Here is an 11781-nt window from a genome sequence, read left to right on the forward strand (position 1 = left end):
AGATGGGTTCGTCCCTTGTGGTGAACGCGAGGGGGTTTGCAGGGCTGTGGGTGTGCAAGGGGCGTGTGTAGGTGTGCAAGGGGGTTTGTGTCGGTGTGCAAGAGGGTTTGCAGGGCTCTGGGTGTGCAGAGGGGTTTGTGTAGGTGTGCAAGGGGGTGTGTAGGTGTGCAAGGGGGTGTGTAGGTGTGCAAAGGGGTGTATGTAGGTGTGCAAAGGGTTTTGCAGGGCTCTGGGTGTGCAGAGGGGTTTGTGTAGGTGTGCAAGGGGGTGTGTAGGTGTGCAAGGGGGTGTGTAGGTGTGCAAAGGGGTTTGCAGGGCTCTGGGTGTGCAGAGGGGCTTTGGCTCCCTTGCACAAGCGTGGCTGTGCCCGTGTTTGTGTGTGCAGAGCCCTGGGGTGACACGCACGTCCCCACCTCGTGCACACGCGTGGGCACCTCCCAGGGGCCATGGGGTGTCACAGGATGTCACAGGGTGCCATGGGGTGCCATGGCCATAGGATGTCATTGGATGTCACAGGGTGCCATGGGGTGCTGTGGGGTGACATGGCCATGGGGTGACGTGTGGTGCCATAGGGTCCCATAGGGGTGCCCTGTCCATGGGTGCCCTGTCCATGGGTGCAGTGTCCCGTCCGGGAGCTCTGTGTCTTTAAGCAGCGCTGTCCCTAAAGCCGCTGTATTGGCCGGTCCATAATCCCCGTGTCCCTAAGCTGCCGTGCCTATAAGGGCTGGGGCTGCACGTGCTGGGCTGGGCCGTGTCCCTGCTGTGTCCATATGTGTCTGTGAGTGTCTGTGTGTGTCCCTGTGTGTCCGTGTGTGTCCCTCTGTGTCCCTCTTTTGTCCCTGTGTGTCTGTGAGTGTCTCTGCTGTGTCCCTGTCACGTCCATACGTGTCTGTGCGTGTCCCTGCTTGTCTGTGTGTGTCCCTGCCGTGTCCCTGTTTTGTCCCTGTGTGTCTGTGAGTGTCTGTGAGTGTCCCTGCCGTGTCCGTGCGTGTTCCTGTGTGTCCCTGCCGTGTCCATACACAGCCCCACGCAGTGACAGCCATGTGGCCCGTGCTGCTGCTGCTGCTGCTGCTGCCGGTGGCCCTGGCCACGCTGGCCCTGGCCCGGGTGGCCCATCGGCTGCTGGCCCCGTCCGGCAACCCCTTCTCAGGGCCACCCCTGGAGCCACCACGGCCCCTGGTGACCGACCAGCGTGCCCGGGACAGGGTCCTGAAGCAGGGTGAGTGCTCCCCGTGTGTCCCTGTGTCCCTGTGTCTGTGTGTCCTGTGCAGAGCTCAGTGTCCCTGGTGGTCACTGTCACCCCTGTGTGTGTGTGTGCAGAGCTCAGTGTCCCTGGCAGTCACTGTCACACCCCTGTGTGTGTCCCTGTGTCCCTGTGTCCGTGTGTCCTGTGCAGTGCTGGCTGTGCAGAGCTCAGTGTCCCTGGCAGTCACTGTCACACCCCTGTGTGTGTGTGCAGAGCTCAGTGTCCCTGGCAGTCACTGTCACACCCCTGTGTGTGTGTGCAGGGTTCAGTGTCCTGGCGGTCACTGTCACACCCGTGTGTGTGTGCAGGGTTCAGTGCCCGGCGTGTCCCAGCCCCGCTGGACGCTGTGGTCATCGGCAGTGGCGTGGGGGGCCTGGCGGTGGCCGCCACCCTGGCCAAGGCGGGCAGGCGGGTGCTGGTGCTGGAGCAGCACGACCAGGCCGGGGGGTGCTGCCACACCTTCCAGCAGCACGGCGTGGAGTTCGACGTGGGTGAGGACCCCCGGGCAGCCCTGTCACCCCCTGTCACCTCCTGTCACCTCCTGTCACCTTCCATCACTCCCTGTCACCCCCTGTCAGCCCCTGTCACCTCCTGTCACCTTCCATCACTCCCTGTCACCCCCTGTCCCTGCAGCCCCACTGTGAACCTGCCGCCAGCCTTGGTGTGTGCCCCATCCCTGCCATGTCCCTGTCCTTGCCGTGTCCCTGCCCTGTCCCTGACATGTCCCTGCCCTGTCTGTGCCCTGTCCCTGGTGTCCCTGGTGTCCCTGGTGTCCCTGGTGTCCCTGCCCTGTCCCTACCCTGTCCCTGGTGTCCCTGGTGTCCCTGCCCTGTCCACGTCCCACCCCCACCCCTCAGTGCCCCACTAAAGCCAACCCTGCCCTCCAGGGGCCGCTCCCTCCGCGTGTCCAAGCACTGTCCCCTCTGTCCCCTACCGTGTCCCTTGTCCCCACACCTCAGGCATCCACTACGTGGGGCAGCTGCACGAGGGGAGCCTCCTGCGGGTGGCCCTGGACCAGGTGACAGACGGGCAGCTCTGCTGGCACCGCCTGCCCGACCCCTATGACGAGGTGACCCTGGGGGCCCGGCGCTACCTGCTGCGCTCGGGCAAGGTGGCCTTTGTCACCGCGCTGGAGGAGCAGTTCCCCGAGGACAAGGAGGCCATCAGGGAGTTCATGAAGCTCTCCAAGGTGTGGCCTTGGGGTCACCTCCGCATGTCCCCAAGGAAGGGCCATCTTGGGGTGGTGGCACTGATGGGGACGTGGAGGTGGTTGTGGTGGGGAAGGGGCTGTGGGGACAGTGGGGACACAAGTGGCAGTGGTGGTGGGGACATGGGTGATGGGTGTGGTGGGAATGGTGGGGACAAAAGTGACAATGGGTGATGGGTGTGATAGGGAAAGGGTGGTGGGAACGGTGGGGACAAAAGTGACAGTGGTGGTGGGGACATGGGTGATGGGGAAAGGGTGGTGGGAACGGTGGGGACAAAAGCAGTGGGCACAGAAGGGACACAGAGGGGACACAGGTGATGGGCATGATAGGGACAAGTTCTGGAGATAATGAGGACATGGATATTGGGGGGACAGCTGCTGAGCCACGGGTGGCCCTGGGGCCACAGCGGTGACAGTCCTGAGGACACGGTGGTGGCCGGGCAGGGCAGTGTGGCTGGTGGCACATGGTGATGTCACACAGGTGGCCTCGCTCAGGCTGTCCCCAGCTGCCGCGGGCGGTGGCGGTGGCACGGTGGCTGTCCCGCAGGTGGCCTCGCGGCACGCGGCGCTGCTGGCCCTGCTGAAGCTGTCCCCACGCTGGCTCGTCACCGCCCTGCTGCGCTCGGGGCTCCTGCCCCGCCTGTCCCCCGTGTTCCGCATGGCCACCACCAGCCACAGCCAGGCCGCCGCCCGCCTCACCTCCAACCCCGACCTGCGCGCCCTCTTCGGATACCTCTTCTACGGTCAGGGGCTGTCGCGACAGGGAGGGGCTGTCGCGACAGGGAGGGCGCCAGGTGGAGGAGGCGGGCGGTACTGCAGTGGCGGCGGTTGTGTCGCGACAGGGGGCTGCACCATCGCGATATGGGCAGCGCTGTGTTGGCATGGGGGCGGCGGGAAGAGCAGTGTCGCGATACAGAAGGGCCACGTGACACTGCGGGAGGGCCGTGTCGTGATAGTAAAAGGATGTGTCGCGGTATGGGAAGGCACCGTGGTGACAGCGGAGGGCTGTGTCGCAATAAGGGAGGGCGATATCGCGGCGAGGAGCGCTTTGTCGCGACACGGGAGGGCTGCGGCGGCCTCCAGCCGTGCCCGTGTCCCCCCCTGGTGTCGCCGCAGGCACGGCCCCGCGGGACTCGAGCTTCCTGGTGAACGCCCTCATGGTTCACCACTACCAGCGCGGGGCCTGGTACCCGCGGGGGGGGGCCAGCGAGGTCGCCTTCCACGCCGTGCCCGTCATCGAGCGCGCGGGGGGGGCCGTGCTCGTGCGCGCCCCCGTCACGCGCGTGCTCGTCAGCGCCGACGGCACCGCCCTGGGTGAGCGCGGGGACCCTCCGAGGGGACGGGGAGGCGGTGGTGGCGCCCCGCGTGTCCCCTGACCCCATTGGGACCCTCCGAGGGACGGGGAGGCGGTGGTGGCGCCCCGCGTGTCCCCTGACCCCATTGGGACCCTCCGAGGGATGGGGAGGCGGTGGTGGCACCCCGCGTGTCCCCTGACCCCGCCGCGGTCCCCAGGGGTGGCGGTGCGGGCGGGGCCCGGCGAGGAGGAGCTGGAGATCCGCGCCCCCCTGGTCATCTCCGACGCCGGGGTCTTCAACACCTTCGGGAAGCTGCTGCCCCCCCACGTCCGCAGCCACCCCGGTAATGTGGCGCTCGTGTGCCCGCGGCGCTCGTGTCCTCAGTGTCACCAGCATCCCCGGTGTCCCCAGCATGCCCAGAGCTCATCGTTTCTGGCACCCCCGTGTCCCTGCCTGGACAGGGTCAGATGCCACCCCTGTGTCCCCTGCACGGGCAGGGTCTGGTGCCAACCCCAGGCAGGATCAGGTGCCCCCCCAATGTCCCTGTCCAGGCTCAGGTGCCATCCCCGAGTCCCTGCCCAGGCTCAGGTGCCACCTCCGTGTCCCTGCACAGGTGCCACCCCCATGTCCCTGCCCGGGCTCAGGTGCCACCCCCAGGCTCAGGTGCCATCCCCGTGTCCCCTGCACAGGTTCCAGTGCCACCCCCATGTCCCCTGCCCTGCTCAGGTGTCCCCGCCGTGTCCCCGCAGGTGTGCGCTCCCTCCTGGCCATGCTGCGGCCGGGCATGGGCTCCTTCCTGGTGTTCGTGGGGCTGCGGGGCAGCGCGGCCGAGCTGCGCCTGCCCCCCACCAACTTCTGGATCTACCCCCACAACGACCTGGATGCCATGTGAGGGCTCTGGCACCGCGGGGCGGGCACGGGGGGCGGCTGGGGGGCACGGGGGGCATCCCAGCCCTGTGTTCCCGCAGGATGACCCGCTACGCCGCCCTGAGCCGCGATGATGTCCCCGACAACCTGGCCATGATGTTCATCACCTTCCCCGCCGCCAAGGACCCCACGTACGAGCAGCGGCACCCAGGTACCCTCCGCGGGGGGCTCCCGCGACCCCCCAGCTCCCCTCCGCGGGCTCGGAGGCTCCTCAATCCCCTGGGCACGGGGTGGGCGCCGCCACCGCCACCCCCGCGGGGTGTCACCGGCTGTCCCCGCCCCGCAGGCAGGTCCTGCATGACCATCCTGACCATGGCGCGCTACGAGTGGTTCGAGGAGTGGGCCGGGAGCCGCCCCCGCCACCGCGGCCCCGAATACCAGCGCTACAAGATGGACATCGCCCAGCGGCTGCTGGAGAGAGCCCTGCTCCGCTTCCCGCACCTGCGCGACAAGGTGGGGGTGTCCCACAGGGCCGGGGTGCCCAGCCATGCCCCCTGATGCCCCCTGGCACGCCGTGAACCCCCCGTCCTGCCCAGGTGGAGTTCGTGGAGGCGGCGTCGCCGCTGAGCAACCAGCACTACCTGGGGGCGGCGCGGGGGGAGATGTACGGCACGGAGCACGACCTGCGCCGCTTCAGCCCCGCCGCCGTGGCCGCCCTGAGGCCCGACACGCCCGTCAGGAACCTCTACCTGACAGGTGAGGGGCTGTCCCCGTGCTGCTGTCCCCGTGTCCTGCTGTCCCCGTGTCTTGCTGTCCCTGTGTCCTGCTGTCCCCGTGTCCTGCTGTCCCCGTGTGCTGCTGTCCCCGTGTCCTGCTGTCCCCGTGTCCTGCTGTCCTCGCGTCCGGCTCCACACCCTGGGTGCTGTCCCTGCGGCTCTGGTGGCCACGTCCCCCATGGTGGCGGCTCTGTCCCGCCCCGGGGGTGGCCGTGTGTCCCCTGTCGCACGGTGCGTGGCTGTTCCTCAGGGCAGGACGTGTTCTCCTGCGGGCTGGCGGGGGCCGTGCACGGGGGGCTGCTCTGCGCCTCCGCCGTCCTGGGCCGCCTGCTCTACCTGGACCTGCTGCTCCTCAAGAGGAAAATCAAGCGGCGCCAGGGCCGCCACACGGCCTGAGGGGACAGCGGGGACAGCTGGCCTCGGGCTGGGAGTGGCTCCCGGCTCAATAAACCCCGATGTCCCAGTGGCCAGCAGCTGTCTTTGGGGAGGGGATGGAGATGGGGGTGGGAGAGGGATGGGAAAGGGACTGGAATAGGGATGGGATGGGATGGGAATGGGAGGGGAATGGGATGGGCATGGGGATAGGGGTGAGACTGGGACAGAGAGAGGGTTGGGATTGGGATGGAGATGGGATAGGGACGGGATGGGGACAGAGATGGGATGGGGATGGGATGGGGATGGGGATAGAGGTGACACTGGGATGGAGAGACAGTTGGGATGGAGATGGGGATCAGATGGGAATGGGGATAGGGGTGAGACAGGGATGGAGAGAGGGTTGGGATGGGGATGGAGATGGGATAGGGACGGGATGGGGATGGGGATAGGGATGGGATGGGAATGGGGATGGGGTGAGAGAGGGATGGGAAAGGGACTGGAATAGGGATGGGGACAGGGATGGGATGGAGATGGGATGGGAATGGGGATGGGGTGAGACTGGGATGGAGAGAGGGTTGGGATGGGGATGGAGATGGGATAGGGACAGGATGGGGACTGGAATAGGGATGGGGACAGGGATGGGATGGGAATGGGGATAGGGGTGAGACTGGGATGCAGACAGGGTTGGATGGAGATAGAGGTGACACTGGTTTGGAGAGACAGTTGGGATGGAGATGGGGATGGAATGGGAATGGGGATAGGGGTGAGACTGGGATGCAGACAGGGTTGGGATGGGGATGGGCGCAGGCAGCACCCACAGCTGGGGGTGAATGGAGGGTGCAGACCCCCCTTAATCTCCCCTCCCTTCTCCCTCTGTACTCCCAGAGCTTCCCCAGCCCTGCCCTCCCCCCAGCAGAGTCTGGAATTCTTTACACTTTTAAATATAATAAATAGGGGGAATCTCAGTGGGATGGCTTGGGGAAACGGGGCCATCCAGGTGGTCCCGAAGGGTCTGTGTCCCCCTGAGTGGCGGGGAGGTTGTCACCAGCTGTCCTTGGAGGTCACCTCTAGGTCCGGGCGCTGAAGGGGGGCTGAGCTGTGGGGTTGTGGCTGCATTGGGGGCACGGCCCCTCGGGCAGGGGGTACAGGAAGGGCTTGGCTGTCACCTGAGGGCGAGGAGTGTCAGTGTGGGGGGACATAGGGCACACTCAGGGGGTTCCCCAGGATGTCCCCCTGAGTGGGCAAGGCAGACCAGCATCCCATAACCCCATCACCCCACATCCCATCATCCCACATTCCCATCACCCCCCACCCCACATCCCATCACCCCACAGCCATCCCCGGCCCCATCGCGGGCTCAGCCCAGCCCCACCGGGCGGGACCCACCTCGCTGTAGGGCGGGGGCTCCAGCCCCTGCGGGGATGGCGGCGCTGGGCAGGCTGGGCACGGTGGGCATCAGGGACAGCGCGGGGGGCACGGAGCCCTGGGGGTCTCTATAGGGCGGGGCGGGAGGGGCGCCCTGCGGGCTCCTGTAGGCGGGGGGGGGCACGGGCTCCTGGCAGAGCTTGCGGAGGATGTGGAAGATGAGGAGGAGGACGGTGATGGCTACGAAGGTGATGGCGATGATGAAGACCATGGCCCTGGGGACGCCGAGAGGTGCGTGCTGGGGGCGGGCATGTCCCCCCTCCCTGTCTGCACCCACCCCCAGCTCCCAGGGTCTCTCCATGCCCCCATTCCCCCGTCCCCAGGGACCCCCCGCCAACGAACCCGGTGTCCCCCGGCGCCGCCGCGTCCCCTCGGTGCCACCGCCGCCCTCTGGACCGGGGCCACGCCAGGGCCCGCGCCCAGCGTCCCAACCCGCGCCCTTTGCACCCTCCCTGCCCCGCTGCGCACCTTGCCCTGGGTGGGGGGCCCTCGGGACACCCCGCCGTGGGGCGCTTCGGGCTGATTTGGGTCATTCTGGGGTTTTTTTTGAAGGGTGGGACCGTGCCAAGGGGGGCTGGCACCTTGCTGAGGGGGCTGTCCCCGAACCGGGGGGATGAGGGGTGGCCCGGGTGGCGCAGGGCGTGCTCAGGGTGACACAGGAGGTGCTCGGGGTGGCACAGGGGACCGCTGGCCCTGGAGGGAGCAGTGCCCGGGCCGAGGGGAGGGCGAGGAGGCAGCGGCGAGGCCGAAGGAGCGGGATCCCGCCGCGGGTGTGAAGAGCCGCCGGCTCAGCGCTGTAAGCTCCTAAATCCCATCAGCGCCTGAGCCCCGCGCCGGGGCCAGCGGAGGGTGAGCAGGGGGCGATCCGGGGCTGATTCGGAGAATGAACCGGGGCTGATTCGGGGAATGAACCGGGGCTGATTCGGGGAATGAACCAGGGGTGATCCGGGGGTGATTTGGGGGTGATACGGAGGGAGAGCAGGTGGGTGACGCGGGGGCGATCCGGGGAATGAACCAGGGGTGTCTGGGGGTGATCCGGGGGCGATCTGGGGGTGATTCGGGGGTGATCCAGGGGCGATCCGAGGGTGATTTGTGGGTGATCCGAGGGGACAGCAGGTGGGTGATCCAGGGAATGAACCAGGGGCGATCTGGGGGCAACCCAGGGTCAATCCAGGGGTGATCCGGGGTTGATTCAGGGGTGATCCGTGGGGAGAGCCGGTAGGTGATCCGGGGGTGATTCAGGGGTGGTCCGGGGGTGATTCAGGGGTGATTCAGGGGTGATTCAGGGGTGACCCGGAGGTGCCCCACGCTGCGCCCCCGGCCCCACGGCAGAGGGTGACAAAGCAGGTGAGTGGCCCAAGAGCAGACGAGGAGGCGGTGGCAGAGGGGACAAGGCTGGTGGGGAGGGTTTGGGAGGGGGAGCTGGAGCCGCGGAGGGTTGCAGGGATCGGGCTGTGGGATGCCCTAAGCAGGATCATCCCCCTAAGGGGTTTAGGGCTGCCCGGGGCACCGGGGCTTGGCCGCACGGGTCAGGCAGCTCCAGCCGCGTAATTGGCTCAAGAGCTTAGCGAGGGATTTACCGCCACATGTCCTCCCATGCCTTGGTGGGGACCCCCCAAAATCGGCCTCCCGATGCGGCAGAGCCCCCCTCAACCAGGGGAACCCCCCTCAGTCCTGGCTGAAGCGATTTTGCTGAGTCTCTGCTGCCGGACACGGGGTCCTTCACCCCCCAGGGCCGGGTGCTGCCCCCTGAGCCCAGCTCAGGGCGCTGCGTTGGTGTCCCCTGGTGTCGCCCAGGGCATGGGAGGGTACCCGGGGCCCCCTTCGGGCTCCTCATTCCACACCAGCCGCGGGGAATGAAATCCCAGCTGGAGGCAGAAACATCCACCACGGCGGGTGCACCCACCTGGGCACACCTGGGCACACCTGGGCACACCTGGGCACACACACACGGTCACACACGCCCACCATCCCCTGGCACACGGACCCTGTGCCTGCAGGGACGCCTGTGCCAACCCCGCTCCCGGCTGCCAGGGCTGCCACGGTGCCACCAGCCCCGGCGCAGGGACCAGCGCCATCCCCAGCCGTGTCCCCAGCTGACCCCGCCGCTCTCCGGTTTCCCAGGCCAGGGCGGCGTCCCGGAGGGGACCCGCGGGACAGCCGGGCACCGGAGCCACGCGGGCATGGCCACCGCGGGGTGACACCGCCGCTGTCCCCGCAGAATCCTCGCCGCGCTCCGAGGCAGGGAGGACCCGGGTGCCCCGCGCTCCCCGCCCGCTCCGGGCCGCCTCGGGGGTTGCGCAACCCGAGGGGACGGGACCCCCCAAAACCCGTGAGAACCGGCGGTGGCTGCGGCGGGGCCGGGGTCCCGGTGCCTCGGTTTCCCCGGCATGCCCCGTGCGGAGGGAGGTGCCCGCCCGCGTGTCCCCGTCCCCTCCCCAGGGCCGCTGGGACCGCCGGCTGCGCACACACGCGCTGTGCTCCTGCCCTGTGCACACGCGTGTGCAAGCGTGTCCGAGTGTGCACGGCCGAGATCCTCACGCGGACCCCGTTGCCACTCCTCGGCCACCGCGACGCCGCCGAGAGGACCCCGTGCGTCCCCCTGTCCCCATCCCCACACCCCATCCGGGCCGCCGTCCCCCAGCCCCCTCCCCGCCCCCGCCTGGCCCCGTGCCCCCCTTCCCCACCGCGGCCCCTCTCTCCCCTCCCTCGGCCCAGCCTTTTCCCTTCCAGCTCCCTGTTTGAAGCGATTTTTTCCACAGCTCCTGCCAAGAGCCGCTAATGAGAAACAAACGGGCTCCTCGGCCGCGGCTGCTCCCGGCCCACACACCTCCGGCCGGGGCACCGGCCTTGCACCTCCCGGTGCCCTCCTGGCAGCGGCCCTGGGCACCTGCATCCTGCTCACCTGGCACCGGCACCGGGCACCTGCATCCTGCTCACCTGGCACCGACCCTGGGCATCTCCATCCCCCCATGTGCCACCATCCCTGGGTGTCTCCATCCCCCCCACCCAGCACAATTCCCGGGCATCTCTGTCCTGCACATGTCACCATCCCTGAACATCTTAACTGTCCCCATCTGTCACCATCCCGGGGTGTCACTAACCTCTCCATCCAGCACCATCCCTGAGCATCTCCATCCTGCCCACCCAGCATCACCCACGGGCATCTCTGTGCTGTCCATGTGCCACTGTCCCTGGGCATCTCTGTGCCACCCAGGTGCCACCATCCCTGGGCACCTCATCCTCTTCTGTTGTCACCATCCCAGGGCACTTCCTCCTCTCCTCTTGTCACCACCCTGGGCACCTCATCCTTCCCTTTTGTCACCATCCCAGGGCATTTCCATCCCGCCACCACCCCTGGTGTCTCTGCCCCTCTGCAGGGCAGGGCTGCCCCGGGGCCAGGTGCCACCATTCTCGGAGCACCTCGGTGTCCCCTCTGTCCCCGTGTCCCGCGCCTGTGACCGGGCCGGGTGCCAGGGAGGTGCCGGGGGCGGGGAGGAGCGAGGTGCGAGGGAGTCCCGAGCTGTTCCCCCCGGCGGCTCCCCCGCTCCCCGCCCGGCCCGGGCTCCGCAGCCAAGCCCGTGCTGTTCCAGTTGGCCCCGGGCCGGCCCCGCTTATCGGCCGCTCACATTTTCCACTGAGCCGTGTTTGTGTTTGAGCAGCGCCGGCAGCAGGGAGGGACCCCCCGAGCCCACCGCGGGGAGGGGGAAGGGTTTAAGGAGGAGGGGATGGGGATTCCTGCCCGGGGGCGTTGGTACCGAGGGTGGGAGCAGCACCCAGGGGTGGGAGCGGGGATCAGGATGAGCTCAGCGCCGAGAAAAGGAGCGGGACCCAGGGATGGGGACATCAGCCGGCCTTGGAGGGACAGCGGGGCTGTGGGAGCAGCATCTGGGGCCTGGAGCGGTACCTGGGGATGGGAACGACGCCCAGGGATGGGAGCAGCACCCAGGGATGGAAATCCCGGGTACACAGCGCCGGCACTGCCCGAGCCGAACATTCTCTCCTCCCACCCTTGAGGCTCCCGGGACAGCGACGGCCGCGCCAGGAGACGCCCCCTCCTCACGCTCCGGCCGTGGGGAGCAAACCCGCCCTGTCTGGGGCTCCCCGGGGCCGCGCGGGTTCCTCGAGCGAGCGCGGCCGGGCCAGGCCGTGCCGAGGGCGGTCACGGGCCGGATCCTCGCCTGCTTCCTCGAAGGAGCCGCCGCTGCCGCTGCCAGCGTGACGCTGGCGGCTCGGGGCTGAGCCGCTTTCTCTCCTCCGCCCCGGCATCCCTCCGGCATCCCTCCGGCCGGGCCCGGCCCCGCTGCGCCGCCAGCGCCGCCGGCTTCCTGCGGAGGCGGAGGAATTTGGCTGCGGGCCGCGGGGATGGAGCCGGACAGCGCCGGCAGCGCGGCCACCGGCACCGGCCGGGGAACAGCCCGGGATCCACCGGGAACGGCACCGGAACGGGCTGAGGGTGCCACCGCGGCCATGGCGGCATCGCGTGGGGTCGGGGGTGGCCCCGGGGGGATGTCCCTGAGAGGACACGGGTGACACAGGCGGGGGGCTGCACACGCAGGGGTTACACACACCTGGCACACCTCGGCACAC

General features: G+C 68.4%; 1 protein-coding gene across 1 annotated transcript; it reads left to right on the forward strand.

The window, feature by feature from the left end:
• The first annotated feature begins 956 nt into the window (after positions 1-956).
• Positions 957-5787, forward strand: LOC115913816 (all-trans-retinol 13,14-reductase-like). The gene is made up of 11 exons (XM_030966041.1): positions 957-1219; positions 1555-1737; positions 2206-2435; positions 2935-3196; positions 3570-3767; positions 3966-4091; positions 4498-4636; positions 4717-4826; positions 4962-5128; positions 5212-5371; positions 5642-5787. Exons 1-11 carry the CDS (start codon positions 1042-1044, stop codon positions 5785-5787), a joined length of 1899 nt encoding a protein of 632 aa, XP_030821901.1. The 5' UTR covers positions 957-1041.
• The last annotated feature ends 5994 nt before the right edge of the window (positions 5788-11781 follow it).

Source organism: Camarhynchus parvulus, chromosome 27, assembly GCF_901933205.1.
Source record: "Camarhynchus parvulus chromosome 27, STF_HiC, whole genome shotgun sequence".
Classification (NCBI taxonomy): Eukaryota; Metazoa; Chordata; class Aves; order Passeriformes; family Thraupidae; genus Camarhynchus; species Camarhynchus parvulus.

Coding starts and splice junctions, on each gene's coding strand:
- LOC115913816 (XM_030966041.1), top strand. CDS start 1,042: ATGTGGCCCGTGCTGCTGCTGCTGCTGCTGCTGCCGGTGGCCCTGGCC. Junction 1,220..1,554: donor GGACAGGGTCCTGAAGCAGG/GTGAGTGCTCCC, acceptor GTGTGTGTGCAG/GGTTCAGTGCCCGGCGTGTC. Junction 4,092..4,497: donor CCACGTCCGCAGCCACCCCG/GTAATGTGGCGC, acceptor GTGTCCCCGCAG/GTGTGCGCTCCCTCCTGGCC.